This window comes from Lactuca virosa, chromosome 8 (genome assembly GCF_052849685.1).
Source record: "Lactuca virosa cultivar CGN04683 chromosome 8, Lactuca_virosa_CGN04683_v6, whole genome shotgun sequence".
NCBI lineage: Eukaryota > Viridiplantae > Streptophyta > Magnoliopsida > Asterales > Asteraceae > Lactuca > Lactuca virosa.
The window spans coordinates 309,649,097-309,672,207 of record NC_136433.1 but is presented as its reverse complement, the minus strand read 5'-3'; the positions used below and the strand labels follow the sequence as shown (position 1 = coordinate 309,672,207).

Here is a 23,111-nt window from a genome sequence, read left to right as displayed (position 1 = left end):
TACGTATACATACATATACATATGTATATATCGTTAGAAAGGTATCGACGATGCGGTCGTTATAAGACTAGTGTTGAGTACTTTCGACATTAGTTTAGCACAAATATCAGTAAATCTATTTAAAATAGTATTATAAAGGGGCGTTTAGTCGTTTATATAACTATAAGGTCATTAAGTAACTATGGAAGGTAGTTTTTGAAAATTCAATCACTATAAATAAGAGCCTCTAGCTCTCATATTTCTTGCACCATTTTTCTTGATTCAAGAGTCTTTCTCTTCTTTTCCCCCGAGCATTTCGGTCCCTCGTGATTCGACTTCTCTTTCTGTAGTTTTAGTATAGTAAGGTGAGCGCTGAGGCGTTGCACGAATCTTTCCTAGAAAGATTCAGCGACGAAGTTCTGCCCCTGCAGAGCCCGACTCCTAGCTAAAACCCCCTTGTAAGTAAGTTATGCTTACCCTATTTTAATATAGCTTATATTTAAAATTAGTATTGTTATTATGAACTAATAATAAATATTTGGGCTATTATTATGACTTATATAAGTGTCGTTATAATATCTTTTTAACTACTCGCGGTACGGGGAATCTGGTTTAAAGGGCCGCATAGGGTTGTTGGATTTCAGAAGTGTTATATGCCAAAATGGTCCTGTCCTCCGGTGTTTTATGTCTGGCCCCTGTCTGTACATAGTGGTTAGAAAATATTGTTTAAACGCTTATATAATAATAATAATAATAATAATAATAATAATAATAATAATAATAACAATAACAATAACAATAATAATAATAATAATAATAATAATAATAATAATAATAATAATAATAATAATAATAATAATAATAATAATAATAATAATAATAATAATAAATAGTCACGGTAATATTAGACTAAAATCTAGTGGTAATAATACTAGGTTTCATTGAAGGAAATTATTTTTAAGAAGCGAAGCGTTGTCTGAGTTCGGAATCACCACCTTAAAAAGTGAGTGCATAGTTTCTTTCATCTTACACATAGATATGAAGTATTTAATATAAATTACATGCTATGTGTGCATATTGTCTGTATACTTGCCGTCTATGCTGGGTGAAAGATTTTTATACATGTTTTAAATGATTTAAAATGTATATGTATTTTATATCTACAAAATGTGTTGGGTAAAACATGGGTAGATGAAATAGTTGCTGTGTGACAAAAAAATAAAATGATGAGAGGTGATATAGACCATGAGATAAGGGTGAGAGGTGAACAATGAGAGAAGCCTTTTACCCAAGTGTTGGCCACGTCATCTAGCAGAGTATGGATGACAACCACAGACTATTCTAGACAGTCCAGTGGAACACTAGCAGGCTCGCAACCTGTAGGTGTTATTTGAACTATGTATTCACCAGTTGTACTCTAAAAACCCATTGACATGTATTGCGAGTGGATTCTCGGAAATGATACTGTCGATAAACGAGATAAAAACCATTGACATGTATTGTGAGTGGATTCTCGGAAACGATACTGTCAATAAACGAGATAACCCTGGCAGATGCGCCTAAAGGACTCTACCGGCAGATGCGCCTAATAGAGAACCCCAAAACCCCGGTAGATGCGCCTAAAGGACAATACCGACAGATGCGCCTCATAAGGAATGTCACAATTTTGGTAGCTGCGCCTAAGTGATAATATTAGTAGCTGTGCTTGACAGATGTGTCATTAGCAACGATGGATTTCGTGCCTATTCCTTAGGATAATTCTGAGGAATGAATGAACGAGGAATAACTGTTTCTTAGGGTAGATCCTTAAGAGTAAGGGAGATAATGGGGATGGGTAATTGGGTTGATTGTTTGATGTTTAATCATAATAATTATATTATTGTGGGTTGAAAACCCTATATACTCACCAGGTTTCCCAACCTGACCCACTCAAGCTTATTTGTAATCACAGGTGTCGATACGAAACTACTTTACACTGAGAGATTTAAAAAAGATGTAGATCACTAGTGTAAATAAATGTAAGTTCTGTTTATGCTTATGTTTCTGTATTGACGATGACATCCCAAATGTTTTAAAATGAATAAAATACATTTATTAGGAAATGCTTTGATAACGTATTTATCATGTTTTTCTGGGAACAAATTCCGCAACACTTTTATTAAAAGAGGTACTCTGATTTTTATAAAGCATAAACAAAATCGGTCTTTTCTGGCCGTGAAAATGGGGATGTCACAGTTGGTATCAGAGCATTAGTTTAAGCGAACTAGGAATAAAGATTTATTTCTAGACTTAAACTTAGGATGCTAAGAAATGATTGTGAGGAGTGTGTCTAATATATTTTAGGTAGTACACCTGAATAGACACAAGCACTAGCTTAATTAGGGAAGATGCCGAAAATGCTTTTATGTGCTAAATGATTTGTTGCTTTATGCTATCGTTTGATCAGATCTATGGTCTGTTGCCGACCGGATCTGGAAATTTTATGTGTTCAGATTTCTAAACGTTTAATTACGATATTAGAACTAGCATGTAACTTTTCGGAGTAATAAGGAAGATTACACGTCTAAATCTTCTCTATCTATATTCTCGTCTCGATGCACTGCACACATGCTTCAGTGAACATAACACCATGGTGAAGACTCGTAGAGAATTGAGTAAATGGAGGAAATAAAAAGGCTTATGATAATGAATGACATCTATCGGAAGATACCTTAAGAGTGGTATCTTGCCTTTAGAATATGTCCGATAAAATAACAGTACATTCAGAGGAGTACTGTACGTCTGAAGTACACCTTCGATTGGTGGGATGATGGAACGATTGGTGTAATTTCTGAAGTTGTCCCATTGTGTGGCGTTTCCACCACCAACCGAGTTGAAACAGAATTGATGATTGAAGATACGCATGGAAGAAGTCCTAATAGAGTCTAAGGAAAATTTTATGATTGTTTGGACACATTTGTATGTGTTAATTAAAATTGTTTTTGTGATAGTAACTTGGAAAACTGCAAGACAATATTTGGGACGAGTATGAGTAGGTGTGAATGGTAGTAGAGGTCTATACTACCGGAAGCACAAGACTCACGCTTGGATCAGGGAAAGTCACAAGGTTACCAACGCACTAGTAATTGATTCTGTTTTGTTCATGTCTGTCGTTACCATCGTTTTGGTAATGACTAAGAAGATGATTGTTAATCCGACCCTAGTGGTCATATCAAATCGAGTCCGAATAAGATGAATATGTTACGTGGTTCAAAGTACCAAGATCGATGTAGCATCTGACTTAAGTCAGAAGATTGAAGTGAAATATAATCGAAGCGATCAATAGAAGTATCGTAACCGTTGTTAAGGTAAGGAGCTTGTAGCTAGATGTGCTACATGCTAGAATGTGATTATATCACATTAGAACATGAAGCAAGGTATATTCTATTCTGGAATTTGACTCTAAAAGACATGAGTCTAAGCGTTGCATCATACGACGAGATCTCATTAGAACATGTTCCATCGGTCTGATACGGTAATCGAAGTAAAGAACTTATCTTAGTTTAAGTCTGTTTAAGAAAGGGCAAGAGTTTCCAATAAGGACTGAGTTTGTAACTCGAAGGTTAATATTAAAAGTCCAACATATGATAAAGAGTGGGTGCAAGATTGCGCACCGCCAATAGTCAAGAAGTCCTAGAGTTAGATACTCATTTGAAAGGACATAAGAGTTATGATTACCACCTAGGATGGAAAGGAAATGAACGGAGTCATTATACAAGCCCTATTTTTTTGATGATTCTGGGACGTAATCATCCTAAGGGGATATAATTGTAACACCCGCAGATTCGGGCTAGTCAATTAAGATAATAAGCGTTAAAAATGATTTTTTTATATAGAAGATTATCTAGGATAAATAATCTTAACCAAAGTAATAGTTCGGGTTAACAATTGTAACCTATTCGACGTAATAAAGAATAATTACTTGAATATTATATGTTTCATGATTATTATAATATAATAAAATAGGAAAAATCAGTCGAATCGTCCGTAAATCGTAAAAATAAGTGCGCCAAAACATATATATATATATATATATATATATATATATATATATATATATATATATATACATTTAGGAAGTATACGTCGTCCCGATCCCGAAAATATAAATTTCGTCGAAATCCGAATCCGTATGAATTAGATATGATTTTTATAAGATATAAAAGTCAGCCGCGCACAACGAATGTATGACGTAAAAAGCTACGAAGAGAATGATTGACTTTTAGCTAATGCGACCAAAATGAAAATCGTAGTACTCCTTAAAATAGGAATTTTGAGAAAAAGAATGCCAAAAACGGAGTCAGTACGAGAGAGTTATGATTTTAGCAAAATCATTTAATTTTATAAAAAAATTGACAAAAATATAAATTCAAAATTAGCCGACGGAGTCCAAACGACAGTTGTATTTCTCGTCGATAGCTACGCATGGATATAAAGAACGTCGAAAACGGATTTCGTATGAACAATTTATAATTTTTAATAGCACATTTACGTATTAAAATAAAGTGTAAATCATATATACGTATACATATGTATATATCGTTAGAAAGGTATCGACGATGCGGTCGTTACAAAACTAGTGTTGAGTACTTTCGACATTCGTTTAGTACAAATATCATTAAATCTATTTAAAATAGTATTATAAACGGGTGTTTAGTCATTTATATAACTATAAGGTCATTAAGTAACTATGGAAGGTAGTTTTTGAAAATTCAATCACTATAAATAAGAGCCTCTAGCTCTCATATTTCTTGCACCATTCTCTTGATTCAAGAGTCTTTCTCTTCTTATCCCCCGAGCATTTCGGTCCCTCGTGATTCAACTTCTCTTTCTGTAGTTTTAGTATAGTAAGGTGAGCGCTGAAGCGTTGCACGAATCTTTCCTAGAAAATTAGTATTGTTATTATGAACTTATAATAACAATGGTGGTTAGAAAATATTGCTTATATTTAAAATTAGTATTGTTATTATGAACTTATAATAAATATTTGGGCTAAAACCCCCTTGTAAGTAAGGTATGCTTATCCTATTGTAATATAGCTTATATTTAAAATTAGTATTGTTATTATGAACTTATAATAAATATTTGGGTTATTATTATGACTTATATAAGTATCGTTATAATATCTTTTTAACTACTCGCGGTACGGAGAATCTGGTTTAAAGGGCCGAATAGGGTTGTTGGATTTCAGAAGTGCTATATGCCAAAATGGTCCTGCCCTCCGATGTTTTATGTCTGGCCCCTGTCTGTACATAGTGGTTAGAAAATATTGTTTAAACGCTTATATAATAATAATAATAATAATAATAATAATAATAATAATATTTAGTGCCTATTCCTTAGGATAATTCTGAGGAATGAATGAACGAGGAATAGCTGATTCTTAGGGTAGATCTTTAAGAGTAAGGAAGATAATGGGGATGGGTAATTGGGTTGATTGTTTGATGTTTAAACATAATAGTTATATTATTGTGGGTTGAAAACCCTGTGTACTCACCAGGTTTCCCAACCTGACCCACTCAAGCTTATTTGTAATCACAGGTGCCGATACGAAACTACTTTACACTGAGAGATTTAAAAGAGATGTAGATCACTAGTGTAAATAAATGTAAGTTCTGTTTATGCTTATGTTTCTGTATTGACGATGACATCCAAAATGTTTTAAAATGAATAAAATACATTTATTAGGAAATGCTTTGATAACGTATTTATCATGTTTTTCTGGGAACAAATTCCGCAACACTTTTATTAAAAGAGGTACTCTGATTTTTATAAAGCATAAACAAAATCGGTTTTTTCTGCCGTGAAAATGGGAATGTCACAGAAAACAAAAGCACCAGGTAACAAAATAATATTATAAGTTCTTAACCAATTTTTTTTGGTAATTTCTATTCTGATTTTCATAGTTTGTTTTTAAGTTTTTATTATCAGCTGATTGGTGGGCATCATATAGATATTCGATGCCTAATCTTAAAAAGTTTGCCATACTGGTCCTTAGTCTAACTTGTAGTGCTACAAGTTGTCAAAGAAACTGGAGTGTTTTTCAACACGTAAGTTTTTTTGTATCTATTTAAAAAAAATTTGTTTTCCTATATGATAATATGTTTTTTTTTTCTCATTTTAGTTATTTCATGATTTTACTTACTTTAATTACTTTCATTCTTGTAGCTTCTTACGAAGAAACGAAATAGATTGGCACGGTCTAGATTAAATGACATGGTGTTTGTCAAATTCAATCGTGCCTTAGACCGTCGAGTTAAAGATAAGGAGAAGGATCCTATTCTTTTACAAGAGATTGATGAAAGTAACGAGTGGTTGATGGGAAGACTTAAAGAGGAGAATGATGATGATATAGTATTTGTTGGTGAAGATCTTACTTGGAGAGATGTGGCTCAGGTGCTTATGAGCCTAGTTATCTAACTAGATCAAGAGTGCAAAATGATGGAGCCGGGCCATCGGGTATTGATAAGGGAAAAGCTCCAGAATCTAGTCAACGATCTGGATTTCGTTTGATGGATGAAGAGGTGGAAGAGGATATCAGAAGTGATTGTGGAGGAGATGATGTTGTCCAAGTTGACGTTGATGATGACCGTTTCGCGTATTTTTAGTTTTTATGATTAAGGATTAAGAATTTAGGACTTAAGTTCTGCCTTTTTTTTATCACCATGCCTGATTCTACTTTTAACTTTTGAAATTTTGACGTTTGAAATTGATGCCTTATGCAAAATGCAGGATATGGTTTTTTTAAGTATTTATATATAATTTCTATATTTTAATTTTTTTTAATAATGGGCGCTTTATGTGCTCTAAGCGGGCGCTTTTGCATAGCGCTTAACGCTTTTACTCCTAAAGCCCAAAGCGCTTTGAGGCGCTTTACGCTATTTAAAATCAAGAATGTTGCTGCATGAGAAAGAGTTTCAAGAGAGAAAGTGTATATGAAACATAGTTTGATGACCTTTAACATCCCTGATGTTCGAACATTATATTTGTTTATTCAAATGACATTATGTTCAAACATTATATATGTTTATTCAAATGACAGTGTCAATCATAATGATGACACCATCACAATTTCTATGGTTAAAAATACAGGTGACAAACTTAATGCGGTTAATACAATTAAAGGGGTGACACCAAATTCAAAAGCGTTGCAATTAAGATACGAGGTTGGTAAAATACCATTTATAAATTGTTATTCTAGCATTAGCTTCCATCTGCAAACTGCAATACCGCAAAAATTATCTTTTATTATTATTCTTTTGTAATGCAAAATCTTTTCTAACATATTTCTTTTTTATTTTCTAATGATTCAAGTAAAGAGGTTGAGATCTGTTTCAAGTAAAGAGATTGACATATTTCAAATAATGAGATTGACATATTTCATCAGTTTTAGATATTCTTACCTTTGGAGCCTACATGATACCTGCTGTGGAACTCTTTCTCTTTTACAACTCTTTTATTATGTATTTCATGAAATAAATAATTTTCTTTTATTATGGGTTTTCTACACTGCACCCCACTTTATATTGAACTTTTTTTTTTGTTTACTGTTCAATATTTTAGTTTGAATATCAATTTTCGTACGACTGGCTGACAGATCAGTGGGGAACGGATGAATCAACGGTGATTTGAAGTAATAATTTAAAATTTTTTTGGACATTTTTAAGTTGTTAAAAATAGTATTTTTTTTTTATATATTTTTGGGGTTATTCATGAAAGACGAAGCACTAATGAGAAGCCTTAAAAGCAAGGTTTTAGGTCCAATTTCAAACGATACCCCGGTTTTAGGCCAATGGATGATTAATCAACAAACATGCGGATCAAGGTGTTCTCTATTTTCTTTGGTATGAAAAACAAATGTTAAATAATGAAATTTGTTGTGTGTTGTTGATGTTCTCAAATCATCTTCTTAAGCATTGTTATGTATTTCAGATTACACTTTTGGGTTTCAGTTTCTTATTGGAATTTACTCCATGTGCATCATTGTTTCATCTGCCTTTCTCTTTCTGCTGCAAAAATAGGAACACGCACACAAATTCAATCCGCACACACGTATAAACAGTTCTTTATTTGCCTTTCGGTAGAGGCTACCCGCAAAGCCGGGTTCTTCCGTAGTTCATAGGAAAAAAAAACATCAAATGCTGTCCATTCCTCTATATTTGATCTACTTTTTTTTTGGTTATTTGATATACTTAACGTGTGTTTTATATATTGAAAATTTGATGAACCATATCCATTAAGAAAATATTTCTGTGGAATATAATAAATTTTAGAGTAAGTTACTGAAATCGTCCCTATGGTTTGGTCAAAATTATACGTTTGGTCCCTAACTTTTTTTTTTTGCACTAGGATCGCCCTTGTGGTATGATTTTATTGCGTTTTTTGGGCCAAAATTGCATGTTTGGTCCCTATCTTTATGTATGTAAGGGACGAAAAATGCAACAAAATCAAACCATAGGGACGACCCGAGTGCAAAAGCAAAAAAATAAAAATAAAAACTTTAAGAACCAAATGTGCAATTTTGACCAAACCATATGAACGATTTCAGGAATTTAAAAAAAAAAAAAAATGAATCGAAAGAATCTTCGGTTTACATGAAAAAACAAACCAAATAACCCGTAACTACATACTCCAAAGTATACAAAACCAGATTTATATATTTTGTTTATAATTAGTTTTATAGATATTAAAAACCGGGATAAATTGAAACATTTATAAGAAAATAGATTAAAGTCTTAAATTGAAAATTGATTAACTCGACGGAATTATACCCTGAAACTTTAAAGTACGAAGATTGTAGACCTTTGCATGTAAAGTTTTATATATAAAAGGAAAATTAAGTAATCTAACAATTTTTAAGTGCTTTTTAAGAAAATAGCAAAAAAAAAATACCCCTTCTCTTGAATGTCCATTCTAAGTAAACATTAATTTTTTTGTTGTATTGATAAAAACCTAATGTTGAAATAGAAAAAACAAACAAACAAACAAACATTAAACCACCAATGACACCCATAAAATTAAGAAGAAAATCAGAAATTCAGATTATGTTTACAATGACTTTGATGAAAGTTTATACTCGTTTGATGTTTTAAATGGTCTTAAACCATTAGGTTTGTCAATTCATAAGTAGGTTTGTCAATTCATAAGTTAGTATTATAAGTCGATGTTCCAGTTATGTTACTAAGGAATATTGATCATAAATGTGGTTTGTGTAATAGATCGAGGCTAAGGATTATAGTATGGGATAATCGGGTTATAGAAGTAGATATAGTTTAAGGAAATAATATAGGAAACCGTACGTTTATTCAAAGAATGTTTTTGACGCTTTCGAATAAAATGATTTCTTTCACATTTAAAAGAACACAATTTCCACTAGCTATATATTTTTCGATGACAATAAACAAGAGTCAATGATAATATTTATCGAATTTATGATTATTTTTTAGACAACTAGTGTTCACTCATACTCAATTGTATGTTGTATTGTCTATAATAAAAAGTAATGATGGATTAAAAAATATTGATTTTACACAACGACAGTAATTAACTTATTAAAAAGGCATCTAATGTTGTATTCAAATAAATCTTTGAAAATTTATGATTCAGTATAAGTATTGAAAATATTTCGGTAGTTTTTTTATTAGTGTATAATATATGAATTAGTTAATTATTCATCATTTCATTTATATTTATTTTAAAATTTTACTTTAAAAAAATATTTATATTTATTTCAAAATTTTACTTTAAAAAAATATTTAAGAGTAGGTTATCTTTCTATTTAACTTATTTTTTTAATACTGCAGTATACGCAGAATATAAAAATAAAAGGAACGCGTTTTCCTTGATTGCAATTAAAGGTTTTGCAAGTTAAGTTCAAAAATTCATGACTTCCGGAGCTAGCTCTAATAACCTAAGCAAAGAACTTGGTACAAACTTTCTAGCAAACAAAAAGCAAACTCTTGTTCGCTCTCCATTATACATACACTCGGTTCCATTCTGCATTTGTCTCAACAAAGAAAGTGTCACCTCCCATTTTCCAAACTTGTAGGGATGAGGTCCACCTTTTGACCAGTCAACATAAGTTAACGTCCGATCTGAATTATCTTCCTTGAACTCTATATATAAGAATGTGGGGATGTAATGCTCATCTGAATAACAAGCAGGTTTGCAATAGTCTCGAAACAAAGGGTAATATTTCCTATCACAGATAATCTCTAGGGCTAGGTGGCGGTCAACTTCAAACCACTGGGAGCCTTTTCGCCATTGATCTACTGTAACTGCTGGTTCCATGTTGTGGTCATATCGTCCACGCCCCACTGGGCCCTCTTTATCATAGCACTCCACAAATGTCTGTTTGGAGTTGATTAGATATGGGTAGATGGTTGAGAAGTTGTAAAGAGGAATGCAAGCCTCAGAAAGAAGCACAAATCTTTCGTTATTGAAATCAAGTAATGCACTGGCTAATAGGCGACGCTCGGCTTCCACCATACTTATTTCTCCCCACGTAACCACCTACACCATGCATTGTACATTATATCTTATTGTTTATAAATTCTAATTTTGATTCATTTGTATCCTTCTAGCAAATTTTTGTTCATTTGTATCCATCATGCATTAGTATTTTGAAAACTTGGACATTTTGTTTATGACTACTTTTCACTTTGATTCAAACGCACCATGAACAGTATTTGTTAAAAGAGAGAAAGAAACTCTAGAGTAGGTGTCCACTGAAAAGGGATTTGAAAAACAAGAATCTTTATTTTTCATGAAAAATAGAACTACAATGTTATAGAAATAAACTCTTAGGGTGGATCTAAAAAAGTTTTGAAGCATGCGGATCAGTGGACACGTGACGCACGTCATGAGGCATATGAATTGGGGCTCCATAAAAGTACACCGTGAGCCAAATTTGAGTATAGTCACATACCCAATGGTGAATCTAGTTATAAGGCTGATTGTAATTGAGATATACATATTCTATCACTATGCTACAAAAAGCCATGTTGCTCTTAATTTTTTGGACAATTATAATCTAAAATGAAACGTATTACATGTTCTCTGTACCAGGGGTGTATTACATATTTTATGTATGTGAATTACATTATTGAATTTTAGTGGTGATGTAATTGATGTAAAAATTATGAAGTAAAAGATAAAAACACAAAAGCGATTTGACACATAATTAACATACCTCACTTGGAATTCTTCGTCCTTGAAACATTGGTTCAGGAGCCACTTCACCAACAAAATATGGTTGTGTATGAACATAAATGGAGTAAAAACCCTTATAACCACGAAAGAACCTAGCCCAAAGGGGAGATAATGGCAACCTTCCTCTTACTAAATACATGAATGCAACCTTTGGCGTCTTCTTGAATGGAGTCTTGCGTATTCTAGGAACCATCGATGCTCTCCAAAACAACTCATCATCTTTCATTCTGTGTAAAAACGCACTTGTGGCGGATGGCTTTGGTGTTTCTGTTGGCTCTTTTGGCTCTTTAATCGTTCTGGTCGTGGTGTTGGTGACGATGATATTGGTAGGAGGAGTGGTGCTTTCCGTTCTGTTTTGCATTTGGGGATTTAAAGGGAAAAGCCCTGAACGTTGATTATCGATTATGGTGGATGGAACTTGGAATGAGAAAACTTGCTTAGATTTTGAGTTTAAGGGTATACTATAAAGGCAAAAGATTAGTGTGGCCCCAAGCCCTATACCACATACAAGTATAAGAAAATAATGGGCTAATGTTTTAAGATGCATTTGTCGAATTTCCTTCTTCATCTAGACACAATACCCACGAAACTTCAAGGAAGATGAGAAACTTGTTCCAAGAGACTGGATCCTTACAAAACTTGAAAGATTTGTTTTTCTTTCCACGTGAACTCAACTAATTTCGAATGTTATTTACAGAAACGAGTTTCTATCTTAATTTGATGCTATGAACGTATAAAATGATCCGTTTAGGGATATAATTCTCACTTGGTGAATGTATTACACTTATCAAGGGTATAACTATGGGACACTGGAAAACAACTGTATCTTTCCTGGGTAAGTCGCCTCATGAAATGTGAAAGGAGATCAAGAATAAGACACAACATCGTAATCGTCTTTGGGGATAAACTGGAAACAAAAGACAACTGTAAAGAGAGACCTAATTTCCCAACCCGATGAGCTATCCAGAGACATGCGAAAGTTAATCGAAAGGGAGTTTCTTTGTTGTGTGAATAAAGCAAGACAATGACGAAATGTTGTAAAATCCACCCAGAGGAATACACCCACAAAGTGATGATGGAGGAAACGAGGAAAGAGATCGATCGGCCAGAGAGAGAGGAGAGTTGTGCCATGTGGTACTTACTAGTCCAAAAGTCGGTATTAAATCCAAAATTTCAGGGTGGCCAACAAGTTGTCACATTCGTTGGTAGGGCTTTCACTTTTTTTGGGTCTAGATGTTGACTTCTCAAAAGACGAGGAAACTCCCAAGTAACAAAAACAAGTGTTAATAACTTATTGTCAAATTTCTTCCTTTTTTGATTTGCAACGGATGGAATATCTTTTGTAACTAATTACATTTTAAGAAAAACATTGATAATATTAATAAAAAAATATAAATATGAATTCAAATGTATTTGGGAAATATACATGAGAAGAAAATAAGATAAAGTGAAAATAAGGACCTAAGTCAATTAATGAATTTATATAAATTAACAAAAAAATTGAAATTAGAATGTAAGTCAATTAATGAATTTGATATCCATTTATTACAATATTTATATTAATTATTATATTAAAATATTATGTGCAATTTAATAAAATAGAAAATTTTAATAAAATGATATGTGGAAAAAAAATTAATTCAAAATTACTACACAATGACATTTGACAAAATAAATGAGAATGTGACATGTAACAAAAAAATATTTATTTATTAGAGTAGATTATTAGAGCAACGCATACACGACGCTCGTGAACGTGTTGGGGAGATTGTTATTTGGTTATTTTCTAATACTTATATTTTCAAATTTTACATGCCGAAGGCCGAAAAACTTTTAGTTTCAATTGTCCTTCGGTCTCTTTGATGGATTTTTAAGATTGATTGGACTAAGTGCCTTAAGTTGGCATCTTTTGCTTTATAATTGTAACGTTAGAGGTAGTGATGTCATTTTTGTCATACTTTTTTTTTCTGATATAGTCATATTTGTCACACCTCTTCAAGAACTTGCTATTTAGGCGTGTTTGGTAAAAGTAGCTGTTAGCTGGAAGCGGGAAGCGGGTAGCTGGTAGTGGGTAGCGGGTAGCTGGTAGCGGGAAGCTGTAGCTTATATTTGTTATATGACTGTTTAATAAAAGTAGCTGGAAGCTTTTAAAATATATAAAATTACATAAAAGGACAATTGATTAAAAATAAATAAATATTTAAATATATTTTTAAGGGTAATTATGGAAATCGATTTCAAAAGCTCAGTAGCGTTTTGTTAAACGCTACATAAAGTAGCTTTTAGAATTGGAGCGTTTTGTTTAAACTAAAAGCTAAACGCTCGTACTGCCAAACGAAACTTTTTGTTTAAACTGGAGCGTTTTGTCAAAAGCTAAAAGATAAAAGCTCTCAAACACTTCCAAAAGCTCCGTGCCAAACACGCCCTTAGACGGGGTGATTTGTCACTTTTTCCTGCAACTGGGGCGGATATTGGCGGAGACTGCAATACCCGTCCCCTTACCCGAATCCGATCACCACACCCATCCCTGCCCCTACCCCACTTAATCCCCGACGGATTTGAGTAAAAAAAAATCTCCATCAGGTACGGTAAACCTAATGAATACAAAAAAAAATATAAAAAAAATTATACAAATCAAAGAAAAAGTCAATCATCTTTTATTCTTACACAACCAATATCGATTTAGAACCGTTAAGAGGTATGTTATACACACAACCACAACTGTTGGAAGCATGTTTAAAAATTAATCCAAAACTTTTGTTTGCCATTTGGAGTGTGTAACAGTATAACATATATCTTTTTTCATTAAAGGTTGTATGCAATTATACAATTATAATGTTTTTTTTCTATAAAGTATTGCTATATCACTAAACAAACAATTCACTTGAGTACATATAAATCTCGATCAAACTAAAAAACATTCCAAAAACACCAAACATTACTAATTCTTCAAGTCATAGTAATTTTGAGTCTTGATGAATGATGATGGTCGTCCTTCGATGCAGTGAATATTGATGCTTAAAGAGGTCGATGAATCAAATAGATGATTGGAAAATGGATGCCAATATGTGATTGCTTGAATCTTGGTGGTCGAACACGTGCCACTAAAAGTCAAGTCTGAAAGAGAAGAAGACGATCCAGAGCTCGATACTTTGATATCTACAAAGAGTCGATTTTATAAAACATAAAATCGATTATTGCAAAATCAAGTTTGTTCATATTGCAAAAAATCGATTTCACAACAACATTAAGTTGATAATGGAAAAAACGAGTTCATACAGATTGAAGCATACAGATTACACGAATTTGGCAATTGATAAGTTATAACCAAATGAGTTTGTAGGTTGACGGAAAATATTTCGTAAGTCTTTAACGGGGAAGATAGTATCATACTCGTCCCCGACCCATCCCCCCTTCGGGAACAAAATATAAACTCTATCCCTGATCCATTATCCGTTAAGGCGGGGAATACCCTGTCCGATCGGGTCGGTTATTCGCGGTTATCCAAATTCGCGGGTAAAACTTGCATCCCTACTTTTGCCACAAGATTTTTTATATTTAAAACTAAAATTAATTTATATCAAACCAAATTAATTTGTTTAAATAAAACTAAATTTGTTACAATCAGTATTTTCTCATAAAGAGCCTCGATGCCTTCTCATTCATTTAAATACATAATACATGAGTAATAGGATGAATACAAAGTATGGGCTATCTATACAAAATAATGGGCTATATCAAAACGAATACAATAGTACATAATGTTACACTAACATCCCCCCGCAGTCGGAACGGGAAATCGTGAACGAATGTTCAGCTAGATCTGAAGTCAAGAAACAAAGGTGAAGGTAGCTGTCACACCCGAAACCGGAACGGCGGAAATGTTCGGGGGCGGATGACGTCATGTACAGTATCACAACAAATGTATAATAGTAATCAAAGTAACAACAACCATTGTATTGATAACATAGTACTTACATTGTATTCAAAACATTTCTTATTTAACATTAAAACTATAGCAAAAGATAAGACGTGGTGCTACTATGCTCCGTCTTCGTAACGTCTGAGAGGGTACCTGTCTACTAATTTTCCTGAGAATACAAGTGGTTTGAAAAAGTATCAACATTAAAGTCGGTGAGTTCATAAGCATTTTTGCTATAGAAAGTATATTCTTTGTTTTTTTGAAAATGTTTGTGTGTTCCTCCAGAAAATCCTATATTTTCTTAATAAGAAATGTGACCATACTAGTTCCTTCTATGATCACTTAGTTTATACTAGCTATATATAAACTAATATTGAACGGACAGTTGAATGTGTGGATCTACCCTAAGCCTACAACCAAACAAGGAACAGGAAGTAAGGCGAAAATCACACATTCCACTGCCTATCGGATATTATTTATATATAACTCTGATGTATAAGCTAAGGAACCATAGTATTAACAATTAAGGGTCCTTTATGTTATACTAGTTTGTAAATAAGTGTTGAACCTTTTGTAAATATATTCCTAGTTCCACCCGCTCTACTGTAAAGTATTGTTTTCGGTAAGTAATCGTATTTGTTTCCAAAAAGTTGGATTGTAAACTGTTTGCTTGTAAAATAATGATGTTTATCCTGGAAAATCCTATATTTTTCATAAAATCGAATTGTAGTCTTAAACGTTCCAAGACCGAAAAGTACAAGTATAATTTCCTTACTTAATTTAATGATACATAGTTTTATTCATAAGTAAAACTAGTTGAAGATGTGTTTGCCCTGTAAACTAGATGTGATGTTAATACCCTCCTATGATCACTTAGTACATACGAGTTCTATATAATCGAGATCGAAAAGACAGTTGAATGGGTGATTCTGCCCTGAGCTCACAACCAAACAAGGAACAGGAAATAAGGCGGAAATCACACATTCCACTATCTACCGGTCATTAATTTTATATAACCCTGATGTATATGCTAAGTAATCACAGAGTTAATACCCCTTAAGATTGTTTAAAAAGTATATTACTACTTAAATGTGTCGTTGTTTTCTCCATGTGAGTTCTTATAACCATATTGTAACCTAAGATAGCCTGATCGCGACGTTCTTCAGGCGTCAGAATGTTAACGACATTTGTCACCCCAGGCCTGCCGGCCTAACTGTAGCTAACAGTTAAGGTGTGGGATTGTCAGTCATGTATATATCTATACACAAATATCTCGCTCTCCCTACAAGAGACTCTGGTTATAAGTCAGGACTTGGTTCGTACTTAGATAAGTGCGTGAAGACGTCTCACAAATTTGCTTCAACGTGTTTACGAGTAATATCTGAAAACCCTTTTTGTACGTTTGTTTTGTTTCCGTATTGTAATCTAAACTTTGTAAAATAGTACGTGTGTTCCATAAACTATACCTATTATAATTTATATGTTTGTTTCCGTATTGTGACCTGAACTTTGTAAAATAGTACGTGTGTTCCATAAACTATACCTATTATAGTTTATATGTTTGTTCCATTGATGTCAAAACTGTTGCGTCTTAACATGTTTTGTAATTGTTTATAACTTTAATAGTAACGATGTTTTGCGTATTTAATAAATTTCACGTTTATTGCATATTATCGGTAAGAAAACATAATAAGAAATTTATATTTTTAAACACAAGATTTCTTGTGTTTTACTTGTATTCACCCCCTAAAACAATTTAAAAATTATGAAAACGTAGGGGTATGAACTCACCTTGAATGCGTGTTTTTGGTTGGGTACAACTTGGTCGCGATGATCCTCGGGTTAGAACACGTATAATTTCTGAAATCCTAATAATATTTAAACACATAATATTGTGTTCAACTTAGTAAAATGATTAACTTAAGCTTTAATTAACACTAGTTATGTATCAATACTTACAAGAATCCTTAGAATAATTGAAGTTGTTCTTAATGTTCTTGGGTGGATTTATGAAGATTCAATGATAATCTGGGAAAAAGGTATGAAGGTTTGAAGGTTCTTGGATGAGTTTTGAGAGCAATTGTACGTAACTTAAGAGTGAAGAATTTGGAAATGGTGAAGGTGTTTTCGGTTGACATATATATATGGGATTGAAATTGATGCGATGTTTACATTGGGATATGTAACTTATCATCTTGGAAAGAGTATCAACCGCCTAAATGACTAAATATCTACATATTTTAAGGTGATTTCGGCCAAGGTAAACTAATTAACAAAGGGTTTTCAGCCATATATATGTTCCAAGAAGAGTTTTTGGTCATGGCATTTTAAAAGCAAGAGATTTCGGTCCAAACTTGATGATTTCGGTCATACTCCAACCAAAAATCCCATGAACTTAGATTCTCTAAAACATAATCTATATGTTCTAGAAGTCTAAAACCGAAAAATCCTTTGTGGTGCATTCTTTTATGGTTTTAACTTTAATCCTTTGACTTATTTTGACATAAATTAGCTTAAATCAACTTAGGTTTCAATCCATCCTTAGTTACTAGCTTATAAATATGCCTTCATGATTATAGAAGATACAGTGCAACTAGGATTGCAATGTGGTTTCACTTATACATGGTTAGGTTTTAGACTTGTTGGATCTAAAATTTTCCGGATTGTGACATTATCCCCCCGTTAGAGGGAATTTCGTCCTGAAATTCATATTCTGAATGGGACTTTAAGGGTTGGGGATAGAGGTGTGTACTTCGGTTCCATTTGATATTCTCGTTCCCATATGACTTTAGGTCCTTGCTTGGTGTTCCGGCGGACCTTTATTATTAGTATGTGACTTTGTTTCGTTTAATCTGACTGCCTGTTTAGGGATGGTAAGTTGTACTTAAGACGGGGAAGAGTGTGGGTTTGGTTTACTTGTCTACGTTCACTCGAATGGTAGCATGTCCACTTGTAGTCTTGGGCAGCTTTGACCTGAAGTTCATGGTAGGACTCATACTTGGTTCATCTATCATCACCTCGTGTATACAAGTCGTATATAATTAAGATGGAAAAGACGTTCGGATGGGTGACTCTGCCCCAAGTCCACAACCAGACAAGGAACAGGAGGTAGGGCGGAATCACACATCCTAAGTCCGTAGAATCTTAATTATATACCACCCTCGCATATATACTTAGTAGTGATAGGCTAGCTGTGTGGGTCCTTAGTCTCTATTCTTGAACTTGACTTGCTGTACGAGTGGTATTACTGGGAGATCTGATGGGGATACTTTGGGAAGGTTACAGACTTCCGGAACATCCTCGGTGTTTTTCGCTTCAAGTTTCTTATCTACGGAGTGAGTTAGGAAGGCATGGTACCCCTCGCATGGGTACTTCGGAGTTTTGAAGCGAGAGACGATACGGTGGTTTATGTTGGGTTTATCGTTATAGGTTGAAAAGATTTCGTTAGACGGTCGGTTAAGGCGAAAGGTCTTTTTGTAGCACAATAATTGGTATGGTGAGGACCAAGCCAATCCATGTCAAATGACGACCTCGGAATTTATTATGGTGACAAGTTTTAAGTCGATTTGGAAGGAGTGACTGTTTAGGGCGATGGTGTATTCTATGTTTATGTCTTTAGTGCTTTATGTTTTATCCTTGTTATTATTATTGCGAACATTTATACCGCATTTAGCGAGTATAGGCAGTAAGAGTGCTCCGATAATTAGTAATGAAATCTCGTAATACAATCCCTACTAGGTCCCTCTATAATCGCTTGGTGTATACAAGTCATGTATAATTCAGATTGAGAAGACAGTAGACTGAGTGCCTCTGCCCTAAATCCACAACCAGACAAGGAACAGGAAATAAGGCGGAATCACGCACTCTAAGCCTTTAGAATCTTAATTATATATGACCCTAATGTATACACTAAGCCATCATAGCTCACCTGTAAGGATCCTTAGTTTTTATATGGATGATGTGTTTTATTAGGATGAGGGAGCAATTTACGAATATGATTTAATTGTCACCAGTTTTTAGTAAAATTTTAAGCTTTAAATATTTTTATTTGGAGGCGTACCGTTATTCACAGGTGGTTCCGGGAGAGTCTCTCCTGTGGTGATCATCAGTACCTTTCCATCTCCACTAGCATTCCTTGCTATCAAACAGTCCCTTTTAAAGTGTCCCATTTCACCACACCCGTAGCAAGCCTGGCTTACTCTGACTCATGGGACTTGGGAGATTGGTTGTGCCGGTGCTCTACAGAAACGGGCAGTGTGCCCCCTTCCTATTGCAATTTCTACAACGCATCTCCCGACAACTCCGATGTGATGGTAGTTAAACTTGTTACACTTAGGAAGGGTTCCAACATATCGACTGACAGGTGCTCGAGCGGTAGGAAAAACAGCAGGAATAGTAGCAGCGTGGATTGCCACGGTTTACTGTTTCTTTGAGGACTCTTGCGAAGATTGGCCCTTTCTTTTGTTCCAGAACTTCTTTTTGTTTCCAATCGGTTTGGGTTGCTCAGGAACAACTGTCATGAAGCCTTGGCGACTCCATGATCCACTAGTGTTTGTGCCAGGCGCTTGGCACTATTGAAAGTGAGTGGATTTGTAGCTATCACGTTCCCTTAGATTTGAGGAGATAGTCCCCAGATGTATCTCTCCACTTTCTTACTTTCTGGGGTGACCATCCCGGGACACAGAATAGCCAGGTCACTGAATCTGGCTGTGTAACCAGCAATGTCGGGGTCTTTCATCGTCAGAACCCAGAGCTCTTACTCTAGCTTTTGTACTTCGCCCCTCGGGTAGTACTCTTCCATCATCAATGCTTTTAAGTTCTCCCAGCCCATTGAGTTAGCCACTGTAAGGGTCGGTGACTTGATATGGCCATTCCACCATGTAAGGGCCCTGTCAGAGAAGGTGCAGGCACCAAAATTCACTTTGCTCCCTTTTGGGCACGCACATATCTCAAAGTTTGACTCCGTTTTCTCGAACCATTGCATTAAAGCAATGAATCGCCCACTTCCATTAAAGGATTTGGGTTTGCAGTTGGTGAATTCTTTGTAAGAACACTCCCTTGGGTGTCCGTGTCTTTCTCGATGGTTAGAATGGTTGGCACAACTACCTTCCCCACTGGTACCACTCGCGTGGATTTGAGTTATGGCGGCTGTCACTGCAGCTGTTACAGTAGCCTGAAAGAGAGTAGGATCGTACTGTGGTGGAGGTGGTGGTGGTGGATTCGTCGACCTGTTGTTGAGGACGCTTCTGTTAGGTCTATGGGGAGGCATCTTTCTACCGTAAGGTTTAAAAGATGATATGGGGTAAGTCTTAAGTAGTGGTTATAAGTCGTGTGTCGATTGAACTATGTTATCTTAGTTCTTTGCATATCATGTTCTGACTTTTATTGAGTTTTGTAAACAATTCATAACAGAGGTCTATATAAAATAAACTTATGAATTTTTAATAGTGACTACCCTTATATGAAATTATGTGACTTAATGTACTAGTATTTGTTGCTAAGAAAGAGGAGATAAGCCTAACACATAGTGTGAGTAGTATAATCACTAACTCACTAGTTATATTTGTTTATGAATTATTAGTGTGACGCATAAAGTGCTCTCTGGTTTGTTCCTGATAGGGTAAGGTTCTTTAACGATCTCTCTAGTGCCTTTTTCTTCGTCTGATCCTTTCTCGGAATCCTCCTCACGAACCCTCTTTTGGTTCTTCCTCAGTTCATTTGCTTGGCTGTTGTAGTGGGGTTATGATGTCTAAATATATCGTTTTTGCGAGAATAGGAGTGTCTAAAGAATCTATGAGATTAATCAAAGTATCTCTATTGACATTTTTATGATGATCCTTACCGGGTCCTCCTACAATTGCGTAGTGTATACAGATTGTATATAACCAAGATCAAATAGACCTTCGAATAAGTGATCCTACTCTAAGACCACAACCAAACAAGGAACAGGAAGTAGTGCGAAAATCACAAATTCTAAGTCTATAAAATCTCAATTTTATATAACCTTAACATATACACTTAGTAATTATAGACCTACCAGTAAGGGTCTTTTAGTTTTCACATAGGTTATTTATAGTACCTAAAATACTCCTATAGTACTTTAATTGTATGTTTGATTCTAGAGCTTCGTGGAATACAAAGTTGATAAGTTTTTAGACTTGCTGTTATTGTATAGTATCATAAAATACTCCTATAGTATTTTAAACTTTATGTTTGGTTCTAGTGTTCCTTTATATATTGAGTTGGTAAGTTTTAGACCTGTTGCAACACCACTATCACTCCCAAACACATGTTGGTCGTATCTCAAATAAATATAGTTGGTCAGGCTATATTTTTCCCAGATATGATTACATAACTGTCTAGGTTTGACAGTAGTGTCCAACATCTAAATACTTTTGTTTTGTTCTTCTTGTGATACTTGTTCTACTATATATATATATATATATATATATATATATATATATATATATATATATGCATGTATTTAAACTTTTATAAAAATACTATTATATTTTAAAAGTATTTCTCTTGAACAGAGTGTTTTTATCCCATTGTATTTATAGTTGTATATCTTTTATGGGTTGATATACTTAGTTCACTATAAACAATGCTCTGATACCAATCTGTCACACCCCCAAACCGGAATGGCGGAAACATTCGGGGGTGGATGACGTCATCTACAGTATCACAACAAATGTATAATAGTAATCAAAGTAACAACAACCATTGTATTGATAACATAGTATTTACATTGTATTCAAAACATTGCTTGTTTAACATTAAAGCTATAGCAAAAGATAAGACGTGGTGCTACTATGCTCCGTCTTCGTAACGCCTGAGAGGGTACCTGTGTACTAATTTTCCTGAGAATACAAGTGGTTTGAAAAGGTGTCAACATTAAAGTTGGTGAGTTCATAATCGTTTTTGTTATAGAAAGTATATTCTTTGTTTTTTTGAAAATGTTCGTGTGTTCCTCCATAAAATCCTATATTTTCTTAATAAGAAATGTGACCATACTAGTTCCTTCTATGATCACTTAGTTTATACTAGCTATATATAAACTAATATCGAACGGATAGTTGAATGTGTGGATTTGCCCTAAGCCCACAACCAAACAAGGAACACGAAGTAAGGCGGAAATCAGACATTCCACGGCCTATCGAATATTATTTATATATAACTCTAATGTATAAGCTAAGGAACCATAGAATTAACAATTAAGGGTCCTTTATCTTATAGTAGTTTGTAAATAAGTGTTGAACCTTTTGTAAATATGTTCCTAGTTCCACCCGCTCTACTATAAAGTACTATTTTCAGTAAGTGATCATATTTGTTTCCAAAAAGTTGAATTGTAAACTGTTTGCTTGTAAAATAATGATGTTTATCGTGGAAAATCCTATATTTTCCATAAAATCGAATTGTGGTCTTAAACGTTCCAAGACCGAAAAGTACAAGTATAATTTCCATACTTAATTTAATGATACGTAGTTTTATTCATAAGTAAAACTAGCTGAAGATGTGTTTGCCCTGTAAACTAGATGTGATGTTAATACCCTCCTATGATCACTTAGTACATACGAGTTCTATATAAGCGAGATCGAACAGACAGTCGAATGGGTGATTCTGCCCTAAGCCGACAACCAAACAAGGAACAGGAAATAAGGCGGAAATCACACATTCCACTGTCTACCGGACATTAATTTTATATAACCCTGATGTATATGCTAAGTAATCACAGAGTTAATACCCCTTAAGATTGTTTAAAAAGTATATTACTACGTAAATGTGTCGTTGTTTTCTCCATGTGAGTTCTTATAACCATACTGTAACCTAAGATGGCTTGATTGCGACGTTCTTCAGGCATCGGAATGTTAACGACATTTGTCACCCCAGGCCTGCCGGCCTAACTGTAGTTAACAGTTAAGGTGCGGGATTATCAGTCCCGTATAGATCTATACAC

The 23,111-nt window shown here is 34.2% G+C and overlaps 1 protein-coding gene across 1 annotated transcript; it reads right to left on the bottom strand.

The window, feature by feature from the left end:
• Positions 1 to 9,891: 9,891 nt before the first annotated feature.
• Positions 9,892 to 12,326, bottom strand: LOC145134230 (glycosyltransferase BC10-like). Its single transcript, XM_079069105.1, has 2 exons — positions 11,210 to 12,326; positions 9,892 to 10,530 (listed from the first exon to the last, which is right to left on the bottom strand). The coding sequence occupies exons 1-2, from the start codon at positions 11,795 to 11,797 to the stop codon at positions 9,892 to 9,894; spliced, it is 1,227 nt and encodes a 408-aa protein (XP_078925231.1). The 5' UTR covers positions 11,798 to 12,326.
• Positions 12,327 to 23,111: the final 10,785 nt, after the last annotated feature.

Excerpts from the sequence above, each read along its gene's own strand:
- LOC145134230 (XM_079069105.1), bottom strand. The coding sequence starts at position 11,797 with ATGAAGAAGGAAATTCGACAAATGCATCTTAAAACATTAGCCCATTAT. Across the intron at positions 10,531-11,209 it reads GACGAAGAATTCCAAGTGAG|GTGGTTACGTGGGGAGAAAT; the intron begins GTATGTTAATTA and ends TGCATGGTGTAG.